The sequence below is a fragment of the Phalacrocorax carbo genome, chromosome 2 (assembly GCF_963921805.1).
Source record: "Phalacrocorax carbo chromosome 2, bPhaCar2.1, whole genome shotgun sequence".
NCBI classification, from domain to species: domain Eukaryota; kingdom Metazoa; phylum Chordata; class Aves; order Suliformes; family Phalacrocoracidae; genus Phalacrocorax; species Phalacrocorax carbo.
The window spans coordinates 91,799,927-91,827,883 of NC_087514.1; the positions used below are offsets into that span (position 1 = coordinate 91,799,927).

At 41.4% G+C, this 27,957-nt stretch overlaps 2 protein-coding genes across 2 annotated transcripts; both read left to right on the plus strand.

Moving 5' to 3' along the window:
- Window positions 1-377: 377 nt before the first annotated feature.
- On the plus strand, window positions 378-6,506 carry LOC104053484 (serpin B4). Its single transcript, XM_064441791.1, has 6 exons — window positions 378-545; window positions 1,543-1,755; window positions 3,033-3,150; window positions 3,463-3,605; window positions 4,342-4,509; window positions 4,677-6,506. The coding sequence occupies exons 1-6, from the start codon at window positions 378-380 to the stop codon at window positions 5,079-5,081; spliced, it is 1,215 nt and encodes a 404-aa protein (XP_064297861.1). The 3' UTR covers window positions 5,082-6,506.
- Window positions 6,507-7,973: 1,467 nt separating this feature from the next.
- Window positions 7,974-21,334, plus strand: LOC135311981 (ovalbumin-related protein X-like). Its single transcript, XM_064443479.1, has 8 exons — window positions 7,974-8,021; window positions 13,467-13,651; window positions 14,291-14,341; window positions 15,571-15,699; window positions 16,484-16,601; window positions 17,359-17,501; window positions 17,840-17,995; window positions 19,786-21,334. The coding sequence occupies exons 2-8, from the start codon at window positions 13,484-13,486 to the stop codon at window positions 20,179-20,181; spliced, it is 1,161 nt and encodes a 386-aa protein (XP_064299549.1). The 5' UTR covers window positions 7,974-8,021; window positions 13,467-13,483; the 3' UTR covers window positions 20,182-21,334.
- The last annotated feature ends 6,623 nt before the right edge of the window (window positions 21,335-27,957 follow it).

Consider the following 27,957-nt stretch of genomic DNA (forward strand, 5'->3'; position numbering starts at 1 on the left):
GCCTAGAGGACTCGAGGCAGGAAAGATCGGGACATAAAGAGAGCTGGGACTGTGGTTAGGACAAGGTTAGTGCTAAGTGACAAACCCATAGCTGTTGTTTGAGCTGGAGAAACAGCTGAACTCAGAATACTGTTTCTGAAAAATGTGTTTCTCCTGCCATTCAGGGTGCTGGTTTTCAGATGAGTTGTTTCAGTCTGAAGTTCACTGTGAAATCCCAGATGTGGTGAGTCAGGAATCTTCCATCAAGTGCTGAACAATTCAGCCATGATACTGCAGAAAACCCTATCGTGCTCTATCAACGCATCTAAGCTTAGCAGGCATAATGATGAGAAGACTAAATCTTTGTTTCCCTTGTTGCAGGCGATCGCAGCGCCACAATGTGCTCTCTCAGCGCAGCCAATGGCAAGTTCTGTCTTGACTTTTTCAGAGAGCTGAGCAAAAGAAAAAGAAATGAGAACATCTTCTTCTCCCCGCTAAGTCTCTCAGCTGCCTTTGGGATGGTTGTCCTTGGAGCCAGGGGTAACACACTGAAACAGATTGAGAAGGTGAGTTTCCTTTGCTCTGATAAGGGGTCGGTGGCAAGATATGAGCCAAGAGGCTCATAGTACCAGCTGATGTAGTTCCTTAGCATGCAAAGGTCTGATGTGCAAGCATACCGTTAAAAAAACACTATCTTGTGCTATTGCTAATACCAAACTTTTTCAGACTAAACAGTATTACAGCAATTGATCATTCGATGAATACCTTAGAGCTAAAGAAAGTGTTTTGGAGGTATTACTCCAAGGTGAAAGATTTAAAATATTTTATAAGCTCACTCTCTGTGAAAACTTCTTGTTCACTTGTAAGGATTTAATGATAAAGGACAACTGGACTTTCCACACTTACAGTGTCTGACTGTGCTTTGGGATAGGCTTGCAACACTGTGTTTTAGTTTGAGGTACCATCGCTCAGCTGCATTTACTCAACATTTACATTGCAGGTATTTCATTTCGGTGAAGTTTTGGGCAGTACAAGCCAGGGAAACAGAAACCCTTCTGAGAAGGTAAGACACAGTTGTGGCGCTGGGATGAAGCAACAGGTGCTGGTTTGTCAGCCCTTTCTTTGTAAACCATCACTTAATCAGAAAGCATGGCAGGGCTGAGCAGCCTCTCTGTCTAGATCTGCAGACCTGCTTATTACTGTTCTTTTATTAGTTATTTAAGGAGCCTTGTGAGATCACACATTTCAACAGCTAAGCCTTCTTATTACAGGTTTCTAACCAAACCCAATCTAAAATATGGTAACTGCTTAAATTGCCGCCCGCAAAGGCTTGTCCACAGGGCAAACCAAAGGCACTTCAGACCTTGCTCCTCCCAGGCTCTAAGCCAGCAGACTTTAGCTCAGTGTGTGCAGAGTGATCACTGTAGGATACAGTGTGATTTGGAGGTGGACGGTGTGGGTCTGAAAGGGAATTGTTTCATCATTCTGTACATCTGGTACAGGAGAGCTGGAGGTGGTGTCTTGGTGCAATATCAACTGTGTCGAGACAGTCTTCTCATACAGAGGGAGGCTGCACTTCACCCTCAGGTCCAGCTTTGCACAGGGAAGCTCAAGCCTACTAAGAAACTTCTGGTTTCCTGTTTGAAGTGTGAAGAAGCTGGAGGAGTCCATTCCCAGTTCCAGGCTCTGTTAGCTGCAGTCAGTGAACCCAGACCAGGCTGCTCTCTGACCATTGCCAACAGGCTTTTTGGAGAAATTACGTATCCATTCTTCCAGGTAAGTGGCCATGGTGTCCATTTTAACAGCTCCTGGGAGTTACAAGCTCAGTAGAATTTCTTCCATCGTAAAGTACAATGGGAAATGAAACACAGTGGCGCTGTCAGGGTGTGCTGCCAAAGGGCTGCACTCCACAGCCCCTGCAGTCAGGGAGCCTTTCCATCTCAGTTGCCCAGCAGTTAGATTTCAGGAACAGCAGAACGCTGAGAAGCCATGACTTAAAAGCTTTTATATAAAGAAACAGGTCTACGGTAACAGCTCTCCCTGGGCATTCCAGAAGATGTGATAGCATTAATAACTGTCAATATATCCTTGCCACGCACACCCGGTGTCTAACAGAGCTGGTGCTTGCTGCATCATTTCTGCCCAAGCTCCGTGACCAGCAGAAGACTTTTCTCTCCCCCCGTGTCTTCTCTGCTTCTAATAAAATGATTGTACTCACTCTTCTACCTCTCCTTCAGAGTCTATGCAAATTCGGGACACACTGATTCCTGCTGCCTTTTCAAACAAGGCTTAGAAGAAAGCAGCATCTTTGTGATTAGTGTCCATTAGTCTAATTTAAGTGGAATTGACCATGTCAGAACATTCCTGTGGAACACTGACAGCCCAGGCAATGCAAGTGCACACAAATAGTTTCCTCAGGAAACCAGATGTTTCTAAGAGTATCTCTAGGAACAGTACTGTTTCATCTCTGTAACCACCTTTCTCTCTTTAAGTCAAGATTTCATCTTGCTTCCAAAACTTTGCACTTTAGGTAAAGAGAGGTTTTCAGAGCCAGAGAAAAGTGACCAGCTGCCTGGAAAAGTGTTACTCTTAATGCAAGTTATAAGTTTTACTGTATATATATCTACACAGAGTAATATATATACACGCAGTCACGCACATATCTCATTGTGATATTATCAATCCCCGTTATTTGTTCAAAATAAGGCAACCTTCTTTTGGTGGGTGGAGGAAGATAGGCAGCATAATGATATATAAACTTAAAGAAAGATACTAAGTTGTGGTGTTAGATACTTTCTAGTGTGATGAGACATTTCTGCTGTTAAGTACAACTTGAAAATGCAGAAAAATATATTTGCAATATGATTTTTTATAAATAATCTCTCTCTAAAAACTGCATTCTTGAGTTAATTCAATGAATTTTTTCATATATGCCTGTTTTACTCATTCCTTTCTTGCTGATCTACTCCATGGAATTATCTGGAAGCCATGAAATTATCAATCTTATAAATAACATCATGTTGTGATAAAATTCTGTTATTTGTACTTTCCAGCAATACCTGGATTCCACAAAGAAATTCTATCGAGCAGAACTCGAAGCAGTCAATTTTAAATACACTGAAGAAGAAGCCAGGGAGAAGATTAACTTCTGGGTGGAAAGTGAGACAAAAGGTAAAGAATAATATGTGCAGGTTGTTTGGTTTGCAATCCAACCAGTGAGGAATATCATGTCTGAATTTCAGTTTCCACCTTTTCTTTTCAAAGATAGCAAGACACTGCGGTTTTTTGCTTGATAGGAAATAAATTTAGGAAGAAGTAGAAAAATGCCTTGAGTTCCTGCTTCAAAAACTGTATATAAACTTTTTGCTATTTGTCTGACAGCATTATACTACTTTTCAGATTTACAGGAGTAATTATTAATAGTCAAACGCAGCTGATTTCCTGAACAAAGTAATAATTCTTTCTAATTCTTTTTTTTTAAAGGTAAAATCAAAGACCTATTTGCTGCTGGGTTTATTGATCCCTCCACTGTACTTGTCCTGGTCAATGCTATATATTTTAAAGGACAGTGGGCAGTAGAATTTAAGAAAGAAGACACTAAGGAAACATATTTCCGACTGAACAAGGTATGGTATGGGCAGGAAATGAAACAGCTGGGGGATGAAAATCAGATGTCAGTCTCCTATAACAATAGATGGGAGCTTTCATCCTCTTTGTTATCCCAAAACAAAACACCGGTCTTCAGCTAGAACAATGGAAAGCTACATCTTCTCTCCAGTCTGACAACCAAATATGTAACTGTTTCTATCACTTTCCATCAGAAATGGATCTCGTGCAGCTGAGATCCTGGTTGGGTCAAAGTCATTGAGCACATACACTAAATTTGTTGGGATTTCACAACTAAAGATGCTGTTTCAAAAACAGTCTGCTTTTGGGACTGAATTTGAGCATTCAATTCCTGTGCTACTATTTACGAACCAAACAGTGTTTGTTTTCGGGAAAAAATGAGCTAAAGAAAAATTATCTGAGGAGAATGTATACATTATTCATGAAAAATTCAGATTCATGGTTGCATCAGATGCATCAGTTTCCTCATCTGACATGACAGAAAAAAGAATGACATAACAAGGGAGTTGTGAGTAAAGTAATCTAGCACAGTAGAAATGGAAAAGTAGGTTTTATGCTTCTAAAATGGATAACTTCATGGGAACTGCAGTTAAGAGGTAGGAACACATCAATGCTACAAGTATGTTAAAGCCATGACCAGTGTGAACGCTAATCTCAACACTGAAGCCAACTACAATAAGACTGATCACTTCTGCATTTCTGTATTTTCTGCTTGATATGTTTCATGTGTTCCAGAATGAGAAAAGGACAGTGCAGATGATGTTTCAAGAAGGTTATTTTAACATGGCCTTCATAGATGAAATGAAAATGAAAGTGATAGAGCTCCCGTACTTTGACAATGAACTGAGCATGTTCATTCTTCTTCCTGAAGTTGCCTGTGAGGACTTTACTGGCCTAGAACAGGTAATACTCCTTTTTCTCTCTAGTAACATACTTAAGGGGCTGCCAACAGAGCAATACTTTAATCTTGCTCCAGTGTGTCCAGAAAACAAGTGGGAAAAACTGAACCGTATTATCTTTTCGTTCCATTCATTATGGTGTAAATCATTATTATCAATACCACCTTACAGCTTGAATGCACACTCACGTATGAAAAACTAGCAGGATGGACCAGCTCAGCTAGGATGCAGCAGCTGAGAGTGAAGGTGTACCTGCCCCAGTTCAAGATGGAGGAAAGTTACGTTCTCAACAAAACTCTCCAGGAGATGGGAGTGATGCATGTTTTTGACTGGGGAAAAGCTGATTTGTCAGGAATCTCTAGGAAAGATGGTTTAGTTGTGTCCAAGGCCATCCAGAAGTCATTCGTGGAGGTCAACGAGGAGGGCACTGAAGCAGCTGATGCCATGAGACTTGTTGCAGTACCTCTGTGTTGCCCAGTTTCTTATGAATTCAGAGCTGACCATCCATTCATCTTCTTCATCAGACACAACCCAACCAACACCATTCTCTTCTTTGGGAGATATTCCTCCCCTTAAGTGGAGGTTATATTGGAAGTTAGATCTTTCTCCCCACTAACATCCACATTGGGAAACACTGAGGACAAAAGATGGGCACATTTTTGTTGGGCTTTATCCTAATGTGTTAATTTGCTGTAAAAAAGACTGTCTGATAAGAGCCAAATTAGAGGTAAAAACCTAAAACACATTAACACTTCCCTTTCTAACATCAACTTCAGGCATGTTTTACCTCTAGGAGGCCTCACCAAGATGACATCTACCTTAAAAAGAGCTGTAGGCCTCTAGAGACTTATGCACAGAAAATCTTATTTTGATCCTTTCCTAATGTAGCATGTCTCCAATAAACCCATGATTTTAATGCCCTAACAGGAGTGAGAGATTCTCCCACATGAAGGAGACAGGAGGATAGGGATCTGCATTAAAATTATAAACTTGGGTAGTCAGTCTCTTTTAGCTTTGCCTACCCAACGTTTGTACAGATCTTAAGGAAACGCGACTTTCTATGGGAGGACCAAAGTATTCCCATGGGACCTCCCCTTTAAACATTGAACAGGGGTAATGGTTCAGGCTGGAATGAGGCTCTTGATATTTGTTTTCAGAGAGCAGAGAAAGCAGAAGTCTTTTCTGGTGTAATCTTGTTTGTTCTCAAGCAGGGGGGACCCATTCCTTATTTTTTCCTGTGAGAAACCCTGTATGTGCTAGAAAGTTCTCCAACTTCTTCATAAACTTCTATGTAACAAAACCAGGGTTTCAGAATAATGGAAGGCCTCTTCTGACAAGGCCTGCTCTGTGATGGCTGTGAATTGGACACTTAATTCCCACATAAAACTTTAAGCTGTGATCAGCCATTCTTGCTTTTAAAAAAGACCAGCTCTCTTTCTTTGCACTTCTGATACCATGAGTTTCTTGTTCTGTCTGTTTTATTCCTCATCAGCATGAAAAGCTAATAAAAACATTTATAGTGATGGCATTTAGATGGGTAGCCTGTATTTGTTCCATTTATCATGATAACCACTGCAAACTAAATATTAACTGTAGTAGTCTGCAGAATTAAGTGGATAGAGGAACAGTCTAATATAGCAGGTAGAAATAATGGTAATGCTTTCAAAACTAAGTGACACTGAAGTCTACCTCCCATTTTTAAATATTCATTGTGCTAAGTTTAGGCACTAGACAACTTGACATTAGGACAGGCAAACCCTGAGCCTCACCTACTGCTTCTCCCTTGCATTTGACTTTACCAGGGAATTAAAAGTGCAGTTTTAGGACATGGCTGTGTCAGTTTAATGACATTGAGGAGGACGATGCTGCTGCGCCCCTTGTCTCCTTCCTTCCATGTGTTCTTGCTCCCTCCCTTACACCACCACTATTACTTGCCTGACTAGGGGACGAACAGTTCTCTGGGACCTAGATCAAGAAGAAAATTTTTAGTAACGTTAACTTGCTTGCTGATGACCTGGTTCCCAAAACCACCTCCTGGATGTTGCGGAGTAGGTGGTGGGAAGGCATAGGGAGGGGTTATGGAGAAGAGAGCAGCCCACCCAGACTGGCAGCAGGCAACGTCCAAAATCCACAGACACATGAAAACTACTTGCTTTTAAAGGAAAAATGTTCCACCTCTTTGATGACGCACTCTCATTTTCCTGTTGCTCACTGATGGGAAGAAGGTAAACACTGAGAGCATATTAGTGCCATTTCAGAACTGCAGATTCAAAGGGCTCTTCCAAATGCTGAGATATACAGGAAAAAATTACAGTAAGCCACAGTAGTCAACACAAATTCCATTGCTAAATAAAGCAGATTCATGATACTTTGTGGAGCAGTCTCACATGGCTGCAATTTCAGTATGAAATACAGCCTTAAGTAGTAAAATTACCAGTAGAGGCACAGTTTCCATATCAATTAGCTGGTAAGAGAACACCAAACACAGGATGTGGGCTCTCCCGATGAATACGGTATGGAAAAAATAGCCATGCATGTTTTTCAATGACTGCCATCAGTATTTTGTGTATAGGTGGTTTGTCTCAAAAGAACCCTGTTAGAATGTATTAGCTTGCATATTCAGACCTACATATTTTGAGATAAAATGTAAAAGAAAAACAATTAATGGCATATGTGATAAAGGCAAGTGCTGTAAACTATTATCCTGAAGAGCACAAGTCTCATAACAGGAAAAGGAATTCTATATGACAGCAAAGGAGAAGGTGTGGCTGGAACAAGGCTTGTCACTTAGCTTACTACAGCTGAAATAGTCACTTATGATCTTTGCATTTTTTTTTAACTTGTTCCAGGGATATCCAGATAATTTCAAAACCAGGAACAAAATGTAGTATAAATAATAATAAAAAAAATTCTGTTTTATCTTCACATAATCTTTTTTCTAATTGCCATCTTAATTTATAAAACATCTAAAAAAATGTGGTGAAAACAACCAGGAGCTGGAAACTAGCCACCTGCTGCTAGTATAGTGGTAGCAGGTCCTAGTGTAGAGGGCCAAGTTCCTGCAAAATGATGTTTACTTAAAAATAGAAGTTAAACCCTCTACTCTGGCAGCAGATGCTTCTCCTGTGGGGAACTGTAGCTTGTAAAAGTGCAATGCCAAACAATAGAGCTTGCAGAGGAGAGGAAAGCTGGAGACTCCAAATGGTGCCTGGAGCAGACAAGATCCTGAAGTGGATGCCACTGCCTCTTCCCCAGGGACAGGCTTGATGTACAGCCTGTTGAACCATGCCAGCATACCTCACAGCCTACAAACATGTACACTGCCAAAAAGCAAAGCAAAAGAAGTCAAATACTATTTGCATGAACATCCATGGAAAGGTAATGCCCATTTGTCCCACACTAGACAGAGCTGTGTCTTTCCACAGTCTGATTACTGAGTAACCCTGAATTTACATATTCACCTTTCCACTGGACTCTAATCTCTCTGATGGTTGCAGTTGTCTTCAGCTTTCTCCGGTATTTTGCTTTCTTTTAAACTGTTTCTTAGTACCTATGTATAAAATCATTGTTACTATACCTTCAAAAGGTTTGCAATGGATGGACAAGAAGGGCAAAGGAACATTTTTGGGTTGTCGCTGAAAAAGCCAAAAAAAGCTGTTTTGCGTAATACTTTTTTTTTCTCATATGAAGACTAGTGCTTATTTCCTTCAAACTATAACTGGTAGAAGGTTTTATACCAGGAAGTCCTGGTTCCTTATGACCCCAGTAAGAAAGGCACTCAGACTTCAAAGGTATAGGTTCAAATGCCATTTATTTGAGCTAATACTCTAAAGAAAAAGAAGAAAGCATTGATAAACTTGGGTCCCTTCAGAGGTTGCACAGATGAGCTACTCAGCAGCTGTGTGCACCAAGGAAAGAGCAGCACTGCTTGCCAGAGAGCACCACAGGCATGGCACAGTTGCAGTGAGTGAGATCCAGCCACCTGAGGAGTGGCAATTGGGCAAGCCTCTTTCTTTTGGCAAGTGTGTGCAGCAGAAAAAAAAGGTCACAATTTTACTGCTGCTTTATTATAACAAACTGAGTTATAGCTACAACCAACCAGCAATCAAGGGGCATAGAGGACTGGTGGATGCGCTTGGCGTCCTTTTACCTTGGGTTGCTGTGCAAACACAATACACATTGACATACGAGCTACTATGAGCTCTGAAGGGGAAAGGACATGTTACGCATTAACTTTTCCCTGGACCTGACACACTGACTCTCTGAGAGGTTTAATACTGGTTGTCTTAAAAGTGCTAGCACTAACACTAATGACAGTCTGCCATGGACTGCGTGCACAGCACACAGAGCTGATCATCTCCAGCACAGCAAAGACCATGACTGAATAAAAAGCATCTGAAATCCTGTAAATGGGACTTCTCTGGCCACATCTCAGCTCACTGAGAGGTGCCAGTATAGCATCTGCTAAGCAGGATGCAGATAGACAGGCTGTCCAAAGCATAATCAGACAATACCCCCAAACACTGCAAAATAGTTGCTGACCAATCATAAGAAATGGAATGTGAAAATCTGAACAGAGAAATGTTGGAAGGAGCTGCGCTTTTTTGCTGCTTAATATCTCCTTGATTATGCCAACACTGGGGAAGAATGACAAACCCTATGAATTGGTTTAGAAGCTGCTCCACGATAGACTACCTCACAGATAAAAGGCAGCAGAGTCCTTGCTGACCTCTTTCCTAGGGCAGACATGGATATGGAGCAGAATTTAATCTGCTTGTCTTGCTTTACAGTGCTACACTCCTAGCTTTTGAGTTTCAGGAGAAGCATCTGATCTCCCTACATCAAATGTCCTATTTAAAGTTACATCACAGCACTTGTTTGCTAATGACTGCACATGGATAGCCTGCTCTGATTAAAATTTTCAGCTTCTCACAGGTTGCTTCTGCAACCACTTTTGCACTGCTATTCAGTGTAGGAAAAATATACAAAACAAACCCAAGGGTGTGTAGTGACAGACTCCTCTCTGGAGAAGTTGTACTGCCCCATGACTACTGGCGGAACCAAATTTCCTCTCTTCCATGAGGTCATTTACTTTGGGTGTTTTAAACTATCTTGCTTGCCTTGACAAAGTAGTTTTTCACATTAGGGTAGCTAGCATAATTCAGAAATTGAGCGGTTACCAGATATTCAAGAAGCTTATCTGTGTGGAGAACTGTGGTGATCGTGCTGCTGCAGAGGTATGAAATGTAGAGCATACAAAGAAGGCAAATATATTGGCTGGGAGAACATACCAGAAACACGTACATGCCCTCTTCTAGAGAAGTCAGTGCAACAAAATGTTTGTGGAAAAAATCTGGGACATAAGGCAAAGATCAGTCCATCTGTACAGGGCCAGCTGTGTCCTTCAGGTGCACACGCCACAGATGTCCACAGAGGACAAATGTATTGAACTAGAGGATGCAAAGCAGTGTGGGTGCCCAAGAAAGCTCTTCATGGAAGCCCCAAAGGCATGTTTGAGCAACTGCTGACCAGTAGCTGGAACTCTAATGTGAATATGTGAAAATGCAAGAATAAGAGAAGACACACTACACCTCTTTCCACATAAAACCTGTGCTCTTGTTCAGTAATGATTTGATAGGATAAAGTAAAAGCTACAGCATCCCAGCTCACACAATAGGGAACACTGAACAAGGTGAGAGGAAAGCTGCTTACTGTCTTTAGATTCTCCCATCTTCATCACTGCTGTAACATCCTCGGACAAAAAGCTCATTCTGGGTTGGGAAACTGAAAGCCACACCAATTATCAGGCTCTGCACGTACATGCCTGCATTTCAGCAAAACAAAACACACTGTTAAGGGTGAAGTAGCTGCCTTTCCCTTTCACAGAGGGTGCACCTACTGCTGTATGCTCTGTGACTTAATATGTACAAATCTGGGATTTCTATTATCCACCCCTATGGCCTTTACAGATGCCAGGTTTGTTTCTTTCCTGCTCATCAAATCTATTATTCAATAAAGAGTAATAGCTTTTTACAATTGAATTATATTTGATATTGTGCATTATGATTGTCTAACAGACCATGAATGTTCCTGCAGACAGATTCTGTGCTTTATTCACCTGCCATTGTAAAAAGGGAGGTATGGAAGATCTATGAGAATGGCCTGTGTATGTACCACGGGCCTTGTTGCCATGACCTGCGGAGAATGAAAATTAAAAGCTGACCCTCAATCATCCTTTAAATCCTACTAGCTGGTTAAAAGCCAGTTCTGAATATCTGAATACTCTGACTTACAGCCCAATAAATATGTAATCCCTGACTGGTCCTCATATCTCTTCCTCTGCCAAGCCCACCCTCAGTCATCTAATTCATCTCAACACTGCTGCTCTGAATGTTTTCATGAAAATGAAGTTTTAGCAAAATGTGCTTTCTTCTCAGAGCCCTTCCCCCCTTCCTCAACCTGTATGCTGTGGACCCTATAGTTTGGCCTCAGGTGAAAAACAGTGGTCTCACCTAGGTACAGAAATAGACGGGGCTGTGCTTTTAACAGGTACAAGCTATAAACCACACCAGTCCTCAGACTCCAGGAACACACTTCTGCATTTTGACAGACCAAAACACCTTTCAGTACTATTTTGGTCTTGAAAAAGAAACAGAAACTTTTGGGTTTCTTCTTACATGGAAAAAATCAATTTCAAAACCCTCTGAATAGCATGACCATCCTGCAGCTGGCTCTGCTTGGTATTGCATTATTTTGGCACCATCAGATGGTCACTGTCCATGAGACACTTCCCTTTGTTCCACTGCACAGGCGCTGTAGTAAGTTGTTGCGTATATATCAGACCTTCAGCAGTTAGCCCAGGATCTACTTTTCCCTTCATACTTGGTGGGAGTACTGTGTTACAGTGCTTTCCAGACTTACAGTGTCTCCTAGGTGAGAAGAGAAACCGCTAGGTCTTCAGGGACTGATGCACTTTTTTGCCCTCCCTGGTAATACAAGACTCTTTCCTCAGCTATATCTATGGATGGTCACTAACAATGGACTGTGGTGGGAACTGTTTGCTACTCCCAGATCACTGCACTATGACTAGGTCTTATTTTCTTGTAATATTTTGGGATCTTTAGCTTCTCTTGACCGTAAGAATCACCTGATCTGATGTTACAGCTAGGTTTATTAAAAATGTATTATGTTTTCTTGGATATATTTGTAACACCGTTTTTCCTCAGTTTTTTGCATTTGTTTTTAATTTGGCTCTAGTTACCTAATATAGCCCAATCAGATTAATGTGTTGATTCAATAGAACTGCATGAAACATAGTTTTAGACTTGAACTCCAATTGCTTTGGTACAGCCTTATAAGTTACAGGAAAAGCTTAAATAATTCATTTTTTTAAATTATGTTTTACTTCAGTAAATAAGGCTGACTTGCTGCAGATAGAACACCGGTCTAATATTGGTCTACTCAGTGTTTCAAAGTGCAATGAATCAAGAGATCGTGACGAAAGGTAGTGACTCAAAAGATGATTCCTTGAAGGCTAACAGTGGGAGTGTCTCAAATGGTACAATATATATCAGCAAGAGCTCAGAGAATCTGTTTAGGTTCAGCTGGCAAGCTGGATTGTTACATGCCTCTTTGAAGTTTGTGGGGTAAGTATTTCTCCAAGTAAAATGTAATTTCTAATTTGTATTCTTTAATATGGAAAAAAGTGATATTATGTTTACGAACTTTAAGGTAAGTATAAGACAGGTATGTAAAAAGACAGCATATACAGTAATTTTACCTTGCCGAATCAATATATCTATACTGTTTGACTGTCAAATACTTTTAGGTATGCAAAACCTGAGTGTTTGCACATCATAGCTTTCAGAAGAAATACCCCTTTCTCACTGATAATCTGGTGTCACATTAAAACTGTTCCTTTGTAATTTTAATAATTATTTTGGGAATAAAGCCATTTCTCTTTTCTCAGCCTCACTCTCTGAAGAGCACAGGTGATGTACAGTATGACAATTCACAGAGTCTGTGGTTCCACAGTCATTAGCGCCAGATGTCTCTCAGGTCACATAATCAACCACATCTGCTCCAACCTATGGATGTGCTGCTATTCCTCCACCTTTAACTGTTTTGGAGAGACAAGAACAGTATGTAACTTTCTTGGTCTCAGATTCAAAAGAGAGAATGACTGCAGGTTTCAATGAATATCCTTAATGTGTCACATTCATTTGCATGTACGGGGCTTACACCTGACTGACTGAATGCAGTTCTATGCTGTTTCAATCTGTACTGCCAAAGCCAGTATTTATGATATATATGCTCATGCTTTTTCTCAACAAAAAGCATCAGCAGAGATTAAATGTCCAAAATGGGACTACAGGAAAGAACCTCCCTGAATCTATAGTTCAGCATCTAAGCAACTGGCTGGGTTTACAGAGCAATTTACTCCCATTATTCCTATAAACTACCAGAAAGCAACCTCCAAATTTGTGGCTGGTTGCACTAAACAACGGTAAGAAGAACACTAAGAGTATGGTGAGTTGACTACCTTTGATTTAAAGATCCAGAGCATGGTCCAGAGCAGCCACAGAAGAAATGAAATAAGAAGTTTGCATTGTCTCAGATATCATTCAGAGTCCTCTGGACAGCCATAGGGAAACTCATCCATTCAGCATTATATTTATCATATTGAAGCATGGACAAAACTATTTTCTAAAAGGCAAGTACAAGATACTATCCTGATGATGAGCTAGTATCTTGCTGAAAGAAAACAAACACACATTCAAAGATAAATGGCTCAGGAGTTACAATATTTCTAACGATCCCAGAATTTGTAGGCTTCACATCATGTATTGGTTCAGCATCACAAAACCAGCAATGTACCGGCAGTTTCTGGGCTATTGACAGTACTTTTTAAAACAAGTGTTATGTATTGCCACTATACAGTCATATTTCTGTTTGTTTCAGACAACACTGAGATCACAATGGGCTCCATCAGTGCAGCAAATGCAGAATTTTCTTTTGACGTATTCAAAGAGCTGAAAGTCCACCATGCCAACGACAACATCTTCTATTCCCCCCTGAGCATCATTGCAGCCTTGGCCATGGTCTATTTGGGAGCGAGAGGTAACACTGAGTATCAGATGGAGAAGGTAAGTTACATAACTGGGTACAAACTCATTTTGATCCCATTCAACACAGCAACAGGTCAGATTTACATCTTTGGGAGTTTCTCCAGTTGAGGGGAGAAAATCACAGTCACATTTGGTACTGGATTCAAACCTGCTTAGAAAGAGAATGGCATTCCAAACTATGAGTTTTGGATCTGGAGCTGAGTTTTCACTTACCATTGCTTTTCACTGTGAAGGGCAAGAATGGTCTTTGTTTTCCATTACGAGCAGTCCTGAAGAATGGTTTAGGCAGGTCTCTTGCTTCAGCTTATGTTATCTCCCAAACCTGATCCCTTCCAGGTGGAAGGGACAACTTGTAATAGACAAAAGATGAAGCAATCAGAAAACAAGAGTCACAGTTATAAATACAATATAGTAAGGCTGTAGCTAGTTTTTAGACTGAATGGAAAAGAAGGGATCTAAGCTGAGGAGCTTAGTAACAAAATTTCAGCATAGTACTTGTAAAAAAAAAACCTGATTTAAAGCTCATGTGAAACTTCTTAGTTCATCTAGGTGCTAATCAGACCTGGTTAGACCAAACCTATAGTTTCAACACAAACATCAGTGACCCTCAGTGGACTTCACATTCTTAATTTCTTCTATTGCTATTTTTGATTGCAGGTTCTTCACTTTGACAAAATTGCAGGACTTGGAGGAACTATTCAGACCAAGGTACAGAAATCTAAGGTACATTTATTTCTCTTTCACATTTTTCTCCTGAAAATAGACTGGTCTGACTGTGCTTCAAGTAGGTTCAATGCCCTCCCAAACCTTTGCTAATTCTCTTCATCTGAGAGATATAAATAAATAAAAAAGAAACCAAGCTAAAAATGGAAAAAGAGGACAGGCTACACATGTTGCACCAGAACAAGTGACAGGACAGGACAGGATACTTTGGGCACAAGGCTACCTTCTTGTGTAGTCGAGCATCTGCACACCTGCAAGTGCTGTGGGGGACAGCACTTGAAAGGGGCTCAGCACCTGGAGCCAGGGTACAGCAGTCAGACTCGCAGCTGAGACTCCTGAGTGGGGCAGGAAGATGCTTTGGCAGAAGAGAGCCCAGAAGCCTCAAAGACTGGGAAGTAACCACTGTTCCAAAAGCTAAAGGCACTTTTCCAGCCTCCAGTTCCCACTGTTATCCCAAGAGCACCATGAGGCATCCCAGTACCTTGATACCACCTGTGTGCTGAAGCTTGTTGCACAAGCACAAGGTGGGGCTTGCAAAGAACAAGACAAAGATTTTTTATTTTAAATAAAGAAAAAGAAAGGTAATATCAGCTAGAGCATTTAGTGGCTGACTAAGCATTTAGAAAGGAACAGTTCAACACAATTCTCCTTCTCATAAAATGAAGTCCCAGCCGCTGTTTATCATTGTGCATTTTTCTTACACACTTTTAGCCTATGTCACCTGGAACACTATTCTTGGGGCTTTAGACAGTGATCCATTTTTTCACCATATTATGAGACACTTCCTGACTCCTGTGCCATCAAGCACTCTTCTCCCATCTGCAGCTTCGGCGGAAAGCTGCCATGAAAATGCATGCAGAAGCTGGGAACTAGAGGCTTTATGTCTATGATAACTCATCAATTGTAATCATTGACACCTCAATTTTCCTTTTTGTCACTTCACTCCCGAGACATACAGTTTCAGATTCATCACTATGGTTTTCTGCTTGTTATCACCTAGAATGAGTGTCGTCATATGCTATGAATTAATTGTACATCATTAGTTGCTTATATTGAACATCCCTCCCATGGAGCTTTTAGACTGTAGTACAAGTTCATTTATAAATGTACGAACACTGGGTGTTTTCCCTTGTTATTTGCACTTTATAAATAATTATTTTCCTGGTAAAAGAAGCTAACAGCTATACCTTTTTATCTTCTTATCAACAACTCAGTGTGGCAAGTCTGTGAATATCCACATACTGTTTAAAGAACTTATCTCTGATATCACTGCATCAAAAGCCAATTATTCACTCCACATTGCCAACAGACTCTACGCTGAAAAGACATGTCCAATCCTACCGGTGAGTTGTACATTAGAGTGATTTCTTGCTAAACCCTGCATAAACCTGTAATGCAGGAGGACTGGCCAGAGTAGGTGTTCTGTTAATCTGGTGATCCCCGCTGGTGTAGACCTCCATGGCTTTTTCCCTTTGCCACAGCCGTGACAATAGCCAGAATAGAAAGCAATTCCAGGCAAAAAGATGACTCTATTGAAAAATGAATGGAGTAATAAACAAAACCATTTGGTAATGTATTACCATCCTCCCTGCTTGCTTCCCCAAAGCCTTTTCATTTTAATAGGTTGGTTGGGTTTTTAGGAAACAATTTGACTTCAGCACATTTCTTCACTTAAAAATCTCAACTCAAAAACAACTTTTGAAAGTGTCAAAATCTTTCATTTGAAATTTTCAAAACAAACCAGATAAATATTCTAAATCAAAGAAACTTCTTATCTTTAAAAATAAGGAAAAATGCTTTAAGAAAAAGGAGTAGACATAACGATAATCAAACACTCCAAAATGAACCTGAAGCAGTGGTTTTGGATCAGGCTTTCTTCAAGAAAATATTTAAACATTTCTAATATATACTTTTAACCGGTCAAGTAATAAAAATGTCAGATCGGAAAATGTCACGGATCAGAGTAATTTTTCTGGCCCAGTTTTAGCAGATTCTTCCAGGAAGTAAGCAATGAGAACAGCCTAACCATGGCATCACTATAAAAATCTTTTTAGCCATATTTTATTTCACCTTCATACTGTTTTTAAAATATGACTAGTTCGGTGGCTAAAATTTCTGTCTTTACAGATCTACTTAAAATGTGTGAAGAAACTGTACAGAGCAGGTCTGGAAATGGTCAACTTCAAAACAGCACCAGATCAAGCCAGACAGCTCATTAATTCCTGGGTGGAAAATCAGACAAATGGTAAGGTCAGACAAGATTTTGAAATATACTTCCCTCTCACAATTCTGTTTGAACAACTTCTGGAAAGACTAAACACTGGAGGAGAAATTTTCTCCTCCTGTCCTCATTAGTGGTCATTTCTTGTGAGAAGGGATGACTCTATTGCACCTGTGTGGCAGTGACAGTGTGTTTTAAATGCATCAGGCAAAGGCAGAGGTGCCAGGATATGCACACTCTATATGCACTCTTTTTCTGTCTGGAGAGTTTAACTCATGCAAGGTCAGTCCCAGTTTCTCTAGAACATTGGCATAATTTTACAAAAATGTGCTGGATGGGTAAGAGTGGGCTACCAGAGGAGGAAGTAATGCATGCACTAGGCTGGTGGTAGGAAAGGAATGATTCGGGGGCTTGTGTACATTTATCATGCTGAGGTGGGAGGAAAAACAAGAGTGAAATGTAAGAAAGAAGCACAGTGAGAAACAGAAAATCTATATCACTGCTTCCTTCTCCTGTTCTTTTCTATACGAACCTTTTTCCAAGCACTGGTTAGAAATATTCATGGGGATGTATATGACTCTTGAACCTACCCATCTTCTGGCAGAAATGTCTGTCCAGTTCCCAGTCATTCTGTATTAAATCACCCTCACGAACCTGAATTCCAGGTACAGACCTTTGAAGATGAGGAAGTCAAGTCAAGTAGCAGCATGTCAATTGACCTCTAAAATGCAAGACTACTGGTATAAAACTTACAGCTCTCTACCCTGCTTCTTTTTTAAAGGACAGATCCAAGATTTCCTTGAACCAGGCTCTGTTGATCTCGACACTGTGCTGGTCCTTGTGAATGCCATTTTCTTCAAAGGCCTATGGAAGACAGCGTTTAAAGAAGAACACACTCAGGAATTTCCCTTCAGAGTGACAAAGGTTAGCAGGGCACGGAGGTAGGAGGGCCTGGGCACAGCTTCTGGCCAGGATGGCTGTTGGCTTACACAGCCAGCAGTCTGGGTGTTACGCACACCACCTGTTGCTGTCACAGCCCAGGTGATTTAGCTGGGCCCCCCACTGTCAGTACCTGGGCCAAAGGCCAAGGAGTGTTTCTAAGAGCTGTGTCTGACCAGACTTCCAGAGCACACCAGCAGGCAAGAGCGGAAGATGGAGACACAGCTCTTCTTCAAAGGCCCCTTTCAAGGGGCCTGCACATCTGCCTGCCTCAAGGGAAAAATTGCTGCCTGGTCACATCACCTCACATTTTGCTTTTGCAGGAAGAAAGCAGACCCGTGCAAATGATGTGTCAGAACAGTACCTTCAAAGTGGCAGCAGTGGCTGCAGATAAAGTTAAGATCCTGGAGCTTCCGTATGCCAGCGGAGAGCTGAGCATGTTGGTGCTGTTGCCTGATGATGTCTCTGGCCTGGAGCAGGTACGGCCCTGGCAGGGGAAGCAGAAGAGTTATCACTTTGGTGGGACTTGGCGACTGTCAGACCTTTTGCTGTCCATTTACATCACAGTTGCCCACGCCGCAGCTGTGCTGGGCAGGCAGGGGAGCGCAAAAGCCCCCCAGGTGCTACCAGGTGCTCAGGCAGAGACTGCCCTCTTAGGAGAGCCCTGGACTCAACCTAATAAAACAAAGGTAAAGGAGCGCGGTGCTGCTGTAGCCCTGCAGAAAAGGATGTTGCTATATGCAGCGATCTCTATAGGTACTAGAAACAGACACGCTAGCAGCTTTGGGGTTTTTTTTTCATTTTGAGTGATTTCAACTTCCAGGAGAGCACTCAACGGTTTGCTAACCAAGAAAAGTTTGTCCAAGGACAAATAAAAAAGGAAGTGATGAGGAAAGCATTCCAAGAGCTGACTAACAGAAAATGGGAAAAGTATCATTAAAATGAACTAAGATGAGGGAAAGAATCAATAGAATATGCTCCAGGAGGTACAGTTTTGGAGCCAATTTGATTTGATGTTTTAAAGAGCTGTATTTTCACACAAAAAGCTTATGGGCACATAAAAAAAAAAGCTTATGGGCACATATTTCTTTCTGTTCATGTAATTTCACCCACCCCTCATATAAGCTGATGAGGAAATGTTGCTAAAACTGATGAGAATTAGGCATTCTTTGCAGGAATCAGTAATGATTTTTTTTAACAAAATCCTCATTAAATGTCATAAATGGGCTGCTTTCAAATATTGCTCTGATTATGTCATCATACAATGAAAATCAAGGTTAGATAAAGCATGTTCTTAATAAAATATCCTTGATTTTGAAATGCTGTAAATAATCAAGCTAAACTAACTCATCATTAACACTTCAACAGTTAAGACTTCAGAGAGTCTTAGATATAGAGATGGAAAGGCAATGTATGGAAGGTGTTTGGAAATTACACATCAAACAGAAAACCAAAGAGACTTAGGTCTGATGGGATGAACATCAACAGCAGAAAGAATCAGTGAATAGAAAGGCAGAAAATGAGAACAGCATAGAAAGTAAAAGAAAACAAAAAATGCTTTAAGTCAGGTTGAGTCAGTTTTTGCCAGATGCATGAAAACCATTTAAAAATGTCCTTTAAAGAAAAAAAAAAGATATAAGTGGGACCAGTATGCAGTAAGGCAGGAATACAAATATAACCTACTGACTGTGCAAAATTAAATGAAACTTCTGTCTTCATCTTGGAAGAAAATGAGTGAATATAGGATGCTAACGGCAATCAGGAAATAAAAATGGACAGATGCAAAGGACAAACAAAACTCAAAACCTTAATTTGTTTCCGCCAGGTGGACTGAATTATCTTCATGCAGAATTTCTGAAAGAAGTAGCAAAAACCCCAGAATTCCAATGTCAAACATTTAAAATAAAGTTATCAAGGTGTTATCAAATTACCTATCTGTACTCAAGAAAGGGGAAAAGTGATTCAGTTTGCATTATATAACCCATTTCACAGCTGACTGCTTTACTAGGCAGTTGGGTTGTGCCTCATGAGACTCAAGATTAGTTGGACAGAAGGGGATATATCAGGTGAGTAAGGAACTGAATAAAAGGACAGTGACACAGGCAGCACTGGAGAGGCAAATAATACACTACAAGAAGGATGTTAATAGGATGCACTTCAGGAACCATCCTGGTTTGTTTTTTTTTTTATGATAGACTTGATGAAAATGAATGGTAGGAAGAAGTTGTATTCACATCTCAGGTGTTTCATTCCCCGTCTCTCTTTCCAGCTTGAGAACAAAATCAACTTTGAAAAACTTACTGAGTGGACCAGTCCTAATGTGATGGAAAAGAAGAGAGTGAAAGTCTACCTCCCGCGCATGAAGATTGAGGAAAAATATAACCTCACATCTGTCTTAATGGCCTTGGGCATGACTGACCTGTTCAGTCCTTCAGCCAATCTGACTGGCATCTCTTCCACAGAGAGCCTGAAGATATCTGAGGCCATCCATGAGGCGTACATGGAAGTCAATGAAGAGGGAACTGAGATAGCAGCTGAGGTGATGGGAGACATCAAGCATTCCCCTGAGTTTGAAGAGTTTAGGGCTGACCACCCTTTCCTTTTCTTGATCAAACACCATCCAACCAATAGCGTCCTCTTCTTTGGTAGATATCGTTCCCCCTAGAGAAAGAAAGAGCTGGAAATAATGCTTCCCTTCCCCTCAGGAATAGACCCCCTTTACCATAACATTGTTGCTTAATCTCATCTCTTCAATATTTTCTCCAAGTGGAAAGCCTAATCTAAGAAATGATCATTTAAAAAGCTTCCATAGCAAAGACATACCAGCAGGTGAGGAAACAGCAGCAAGCATGTTTACTCCTTTCCCTTCTCTTAGTGGTTTCAGTATTGCTTGAGCTGAGCAAAGACTGAGCCAACAGAGAACTGAAGCACCCACCAGCCAGGAAGGACTCAAGCAGTTTTCACAAATTGCAGGGATGGCTCCAAGTCTTGGGAGTCCATTACATAGAAAGCCATGGGCTGTGCTCATCCCATTCCCCGGTAGCATACTGCTGACCAAACCATGTTGTTGTTCCTGACACATGGGCTTTAAGATCTCCAGTCTGGAGGAGATCCTTGTGGATAATGTTCTTCTATGTAGGTTATTGACTGGTGCCTATGTAAATTTTTTTTTTTTTACTTAACTGTTGGGAAGTGTTGTACATGTCCACTATCACCAGAATTGTCCTCTCACCATAAGCTCCTCACCAAATCCTGCATTTCTCACAGAGGTTCTCCAAAGTCAAGGAGAGTGTCCCTTCCACTTCAGAGAGCACAGAGAGATCTAACTTTATGTATGTGCAGTTATGCCTTCTCACAGGGTGTAGATTTGAAGCCTGAAACATGGATATCTGGGTGATCCAGGTAATCCAGAACTCAGTGAGAACTTCCAGCCAGCTGTCCGAATTTTTGTTTAAAACATTGGCAGACACTTCGAATTTGAGAACATTTTCATTTTTGTGAAAAATCCTGCAAGAGGTATTAAAGAATCTGATTTCTCCATGGGAGCTTTATGAAAAAATACGGCTTTCAAAATAATCCCTGCCTCTGTTGAGGTTGCTTATCAAGTAAACTTCAGTTAGTCCCTGGAAAGCTCTCAGATGAAGTTCAAAACTCAAGTGTATTATTATTCTGTGAATGCAGCTGGGCTTCTTTGTTCCTATGAGAGTTCAAAGCTACATCTCTTGTTTTTAAAAAATACTTGAGAATCCTAATATTCTCTGTCTTTTCCTTCCTATGTGTCCATTGCCATCTGCAAATACAGATATATTGGCTCAATACTACGTCCTGTTTTCATTTTAATCATACATTATGGGTTTTGATGCATAGAATTGATTTTTTTTTTGTTAACATAATAAAAGAAAATCACTTGTGTTTGTCATGAGAATTATATTAATTTTCTGGACCACAAACCCTTAAAAATATACTTACATTGGTAACTGTTGTGAATAAAATGGGATTTAGCATGAAATCCTATCTCTACAATGAATAAAGCTTGTAGATATGAAGTTTCCTAGGCATTTATGAAATGCATAAATTCACACATCTAGAGTTTGATTCCTCTCTGTATTACAGATTACTGAGAAACAGCCTAATGGAATACGAATCTATTATTAATGTCTTTTTCAATATAATTCCCTTGGGTAATAAAGATGCACTGACAATTAGTCTGTTAAATATTTCAAGGAACAACTATTCTAGCAGCCCTGCTATTTTAGATGATGAAATAATCTGAAAATCATATAACTCAAAAGGCATAAGAAAGAATAAGGTGATAGACAACTATTAGGCGAAGCATTTCCTCATTTAGAGGCTTGAGAGGAGGAACTCTGTCATTAATATCAGCTATTTCCACATATGTGTGGTATGATAAAAGCAGACCTGTAGAGGAAAGCAGCTGGTGCTACAGGTCTGCCATCCACATTATTTGAATACCATCAGGAGATTTGTGATACAGACTCAGCTGTTTTTCAGTGGTAAAACTACCCATTTTACCAAGTATACTTTAATTTTTGTCTTTAGAAATGAAAGCAGTGATATTAACAGTTCCAAGAGATGCAAAATTTCAACATCTCAAGATTTATAATAAGCATTTTATTAACCTTTTCCATGTCTTGTAGCCAGAAGCAGTTGACCCAGTTTGTTAAATTTAAAAGCCCGTACACTTAAACAATAAGAAGACTTGAAAAGAGTTACATTTGCAAACTGGCCTTCCTATGATTATTAAACTGGAAAGGGCTTAAAGTACACAGATATGCCTCAGTGACCAACGTTGTTTCCTGAACGACAACAAAGGTCAAAATGAAGGAATGGGAAAAAAGCAAAGGAGCCACGAGGCTTTCAAGCAAGTACAAAGCTTCCCCTTTCTCAAAAGAGAAAACAGAAGGCATCAAAAAGTGCAAATTCAGTAATACTGGACCAAACCTGCAGCAAAGTACCAACAGCTAGGACCTGGCCCTGGACACCACAGCCCAGGTAGGAGGCACAATAGTTAAAGGGCAGTAGAAAAGTATTCCTCATGAAGGGAGTGGCAGACCTGGCCAGTGGCATGATGAATAACTGCTGTGGCTTCTGAGCTCTCCAAAACCCTGGGGACATTTGGGAGAAGCAGCCCTCCCTGTGCCCAAGAGAGATGGGGTCCGTGGTTCAGTCTCTCTGTGCTCTCTCCCACCAAGCAAGCATGCAGTGGAAAGGTGTAGGTGTTCCAGGAGCATGGCTGGACCCTGTGCTCTACCTCTGCGCTTTCACCTGGCAGGTTTCATTTCCCAGGCATGGCTCTGGTTCTCATGCCCATAGGCAGCTGAGCGAATTTGCTTTAAGAAAAAATATATGGCCAAAATTTTAACAATATTAAAATTCACCAGAAGTTTTTACTTTAAAAAAGACAAAAATAAATAAACCTTGAAAACCTCCTTGTTGCTACTGTTGTTTTTGTCGTAGCCTTCCAAAGGCTTCTGGCATTTTTGTTTTCTGAAGAATTGCAACCCTGTTTCTGTGACAGACTGCTGTGCAGCACCGGACAGAAGGCTTGGCAGGTAACACATGGGGGGCAAGACAAAGTCTGAAACCTCTTGGTGCAACTAACACACCTCCAGAAAGCACAAAGAGAGGTTCAAGACCCTCCCAGTATGAGGTGACATTGCTCCTTGTGCAGCATGGAAACAGTACTCCTCTGTGGGACTTGCCATAGACTCCCAACCCAAGTGCCTCATCTACACCACAGACCTTTCTTTGCACATTAATGTGCAATAACCCTGCTGTCTCCATCTCCCTGGAGATTTTCCTCTATATATAACACCAAATCACAGAACAGCTGAGATTGGAAGTGATGCTGCCGACTGCCTATTCCAAACTACTCCCTGCAAGCAGGGTCAGCTACAGCACATTGCTTGGGACCGTGTCCTGCTGGGTTTTGAATATTTCCAAGGATGGGAACTCCACAGCCTCTTTAGACAGCCTGGCTTTTCCTCCTTCCTCATAAACAAATGTATTTTCTTACGTTTAAATGGCATTTATGCTATTTCGAGTTGTGTCCATTCCCTCTTGCCTGTTCACTGGAGAAAGTCTGGCTCCATCTTCTTTTCACCCTCCCATCAAGTAAGTTATGCACATGAATAAGATCCCCCCTGCACTTTCTCCTCTCCAGGGTAACAAGTTCTATCTATCTGAGCCTCTCCTCTCATGACAGATGCTTTAATCACTTCATCATCTTTGTGTCTCTTCTCTGGTCCTACTCCAGTACATCCACATCTCTTTTGTACCGGAAAGCCCAGAGCTAGCCACAGCGCTCCAGCTGTGGTCCCACAAGTGCTGAACAGAGGAGAATGTTAACCTCCCTTTACCTGCTGGCAATGCTTTTCCTAATGCAGCCTATGATGCTGTTGACTTTCTTTGCCACAAGGACACACTGCTGACTAACCGTTACCAGGACCCCCAGTTCTTTTCTGCAAAGCTGACATGATGGCATGGAGCTTTGTGAAGTGACATTTCTCCTTCTCTCCTTTTCTGCAGCAGTTTTTTTTCCTGCAGGGGGGGCAGGAAACAGGCCAGGAATATTATTAAGAATTTCAGGAGGCTACTAGTTAGAGGAGAGGAAGGCTTCATGGAAGGATGTCTGTGTTGAAACAAACAAAGAGATTAGTTTATCCTATTCCATGCAAAAGAAAACCACTGTTTTTCCTGGGAGCAGGTGCCACGATGACTGGCATGCTGGGCAGCCCTTCAGTGAGCGGTGGGAGGTAGAGTGACAGGCATGGTGGCATGAGCAGTGCTAGTCACAGGCTGCCATGAACGGTCTTCTCTATGAGGCGGGACTCTGCTAACTAAGCTCCCATGTAGCACAGCCAGTAAACTAGTTGTGCCAATGCCAGCGGCCACCTGTCCTGCACCATGTGTATGCTGGGTGTAAGGGCCTGGTTACCATGCTGCCTTCTTAAGACCCAGTGAGGTAAGACCATCCTCAGCCTCACCCTGGCTGTTGGCTGATTCCAGGGACTTGAGGGGTGAATAAGGGACTTCACATATGCTGATAAAGGGACTGGTGTGTGTCCTGGTCCAGAACCTGTAAAGGAGCAGACTCTGGACACTGCGTGCACTGCTAAGCAAAGGCACTAGGTGTGAGAGACCTGTGACCAAGGCCTTCATGGGATCCTTCTGAAGATGCCTTCACTGGAGAAATCAACTCTGCCAACACTGAGGTATGCATATCCCTGTCACAGTCTATGAATGATCAAGGCAGCATTGGAGCCAACAATGTCCATCTCTTCAGTATGGCACAGTGATGCTGCAGAAAGGTGCCAGGTGGGCTGTGAGCTCCTGTCTGAAGGAGCTTGACCAGACACCTAATTTTCTTCACACTGGGGAAAGAACACTGTCCTACAGGACAACTGAGAGAGAAACTACCACTGACAGCTACAGCACCAAGGTCTGCAATGGCAACTAACTGAACAATCACTGGCAGTCACTCTGGGCAAGACAAATACAAAACAATCAACATGCTCCTTCCTACTGGCAAAAGAGCAGCAGTGTGGATGAGAACAAAATCTTGAGTTCTGCGTGGGTTATTGCAATTGGATGAGAGGCTTTGGTCTGTGAGCTGACCTGGACTTCATATCCTTTTGGAAAGGCTCAAATGTCCAAGAGTCTGTTGGTTTAGGTACAGCTCCACAATGCAATTCCTGGCAGAGCAAAGGGCAGCAGAGCCTTAGCTGACCTCTTTCATGGGACAAGCATTGTCAAAATAAGGACATGTGGCAAAACACATCCTTTTGTGTTTGTGCTGCATTACACAGCTGTGCTGGACAGGGCAATCCATTATCTTTTAGCCCAGGAAGGGTTTCAACTACAGGAAGTTTCGCTTAATCTCACTAGTCTCCATGACAGATCTAAAGTCGCCAAGTAGACCATGCAATAGCTCTCATATTTTTATGATTCTTCACTGATGGCTGATCGTGATCAAGACTTTTACTTACCTGTGGAATGATTTGTCACTTCTGCAACTTGCTTTACATTAATCATTCATTTGACCAGTAAAAAACAGAAATGCTAACAAAACCAGTAACTCGGGTTGTGTATTAACATGCTTCTGGAAAAGTGTACTTCTCTACTGAAAACCAAAAAATCCACAGAATCACAGAATGGTAGGGGTTGGAAGGGACCTCTGGAGATCATCTCGTCCAACCCCCCTGCTTGAGCAGGCACACCCAGAGCAGGGGGCACAGGAATGTGTCCAGGTGTGTTTTGAATGCCTCCAGGGAAGGAGACTCCACACCCTCCCTGGGCAGCCTCTTCCACTGCTCCATCACCCTCACAGGAAGGAAGCTTTTATTCATGTTTAAGTGGAACTTCCTGTCTTCGAACTTGTGCCCATTGGCCCTTGTCCTGTCCTTGGGCATCACTGAAGAGTCCAGTCCCATCCTCTTGACATCCACCCTGCAGATATTTGTAAGTACTGATGAGATTCCCCCCTCAGCCTTCTCTTGTCCAGGCTGAACAAACCCAAGTCTCTCAGCCTTTCCTCATAAGGAAGATGCTCCAGTCCCCTGATCATCTTGGTAGCTCTCTGCTGGACTTGCTCTAGCAGTCCCCCATCCTTAAACTTAATTCCTTTAATTTATGAATATATTAAACTCAGAAGTATTTTGAAAACCATGCCATTGCTAACAACATTAATTCTGTGAATTGGCTGTTATGAAACAACTGAACTGACTTACTGGACATCTTGGTAGCTACAAAGCTACAGGCTATCTATGATAATCCAAATGTGATTCAGGTAGGTGGTGCACAAATGCCAAGGTGGCTCACATATGGTGAACTGGAGCGTACTGTTAGACAATTTGATTGTCAAGGACAAAGATTCAAGGCATACTCAAAAGTAAGAAGTGACAGGGTAAAACATACTGGCTAATCCTTTGACTTCTGATCTGTAAAGTATACAACAATGGACCATGGCTGTGAGTGTTAAAGCCTGTTTGAACAGAAACAAAGCAGTCTTAAGCAGGAAAGGCAGAAGGAGCAGCAGCTGCAGGAACAGCCTGCAGCTTAGGGAGCAATCCCAATGTGTGATTAAGTTATTTACTATGTACAGACACATTCACCCATTTGACCTGTCTTTCCACTAACGTGGTGATATCATTTTCAGCTAAAAGGGACTCACAACAGTGGTGACCATTTTATGTAGTGCTCCTGTAAGAGAATAGCTCATTCTCTTTGCAATAGATTTGCAGTTATGGGCCACCAATGTGAGGCAAGGCCTAAAGACCTTTCTCAAAAATACTGTTGCTGCATAGCAATGGCTGTAGTAGACCAGTCTGGGCTACACCCTGTGCCATGTAAAGTACTAGCGGTATGTAAGTGCACCAGTCCAGACTGAGCTCTTCGTGGTTGTTATTGCACTAGCATCTTCAGCTGCATGGGACTAATAAGGACTGCATTAGGGAGAAAGGTATAGGTGACTCAGAGGCTTTCCACTTGCGTAGACAACTAAAATGGTTAAATAGTTCACTTCTCTCCAGAAGCATAATTTGTTCTAGACAATTTCAGAGGAATTTTGTGTATTGACTTTGGATTTATGTTTTAAAATCACATGGCATTTAGAGAGGTCAAAGCAGTTTCTTTTATTGTCCTTTCATTCTTTTATTTCAAAGGAATTATGCAACTGCTTTCTGCTTGCTATTGTATATTATGACTGTCCTGCAGACCATAAATGTTTCTTCTGGTGGTTTGTTCACCTGATGTGCCATGAAGTTACTTGTGGAAGATCTGTAAGAATGGTCTCTGTATGTACAAAAAGCACATTTTGAACCTAGCATCTGGTGCTGTGTGACCTGTAGAAAAGGAAAAGAACAACTCATCTTAAACTACCCTTTGAAATTTTAGCAGCAAGTTCAAATCCTTTTCTGGTAGCATCTGACTGGGATGTAAATATCCTGATGCCTGAATTTAAAAAGCAACAGAAGTCTTGTCTGTCTTCTCTGCTGAACCCCTCTTTCCCCAACACGCCTTTCTTCAGCTCTGTAATTCTTTATACAGATGCTCTGAATATTGCTTTTGAAATTAATTTGTATTCCCACAATATGCTCACTGAAGGTTTTGTTCCACTCATGTGCTGCACAGACTGTGACTACATCTGAATTCCCTGAGCTAGATTGCTCTAGGATGAAAAACTGTGCTCTGTGAAGCACTATGTCTGTGATCTTTTACAATGCAGGCTGTAAGTGGCACTGGGCAATTACATATAAGTTTTTGCAGAATAATCTATTTCAATATTATTAAATTTGGCAACTTACATTTGAAGGATGTGCTCTTTCTCAAGTCCCTTGGTAGCCAAAGTTTCTCCATTCATCAGTAAAAGCTATGGATTCTGGTGGAAAGAAAGACTAGTAATATTGGCAGCCCAGCCAAC

Bases quoted from the DNA above. Each gene is read 5' to 3' on its own strand.
- LOC104053484 (XM_064441791.1), top strand. From the start codon at position 378: ATGTGCTCTCTCAGCGCAGCCAATGGCAAGTTCTGTCTTGACTTTTTC. The intron at 546-1,542 runs GTGAGTTTCCTT...CTTCTCATACAG, and splicing joins CACTGAAACAGATTGAGAAG to AGGGAGGCTGCACTTCACCC. The intron at 1,756-3,032 runs GTAAGTGGCCAT...TGTACTTTCCAG, and splicing joins TTACGTATCCATTCTTCCAG to CAATACCTGGATTCCACAAA.
- LOC135311981 (XM_064443479.1), top strand. From the start codon at position 13,484: ATGGGCTCCATCAGTGCAGCAAATGCAGAATTTTCTTTTGACGTATTC. The intron at 15,700-16,483 runs GTGAGTTGTACA...CTGTCTTTACAG, and splicing joins AGACATGTCCAATCCTACCG to ATCTACTTAAAATGTGTGAA. The intron at 17,996-19,785 runs GTACGGCCCTGG...CTCTCTTTCCAG, and splicing joins ATGTCTCTGGCCTGGAGCAG to CTTGAGAACAAAATCAACTT.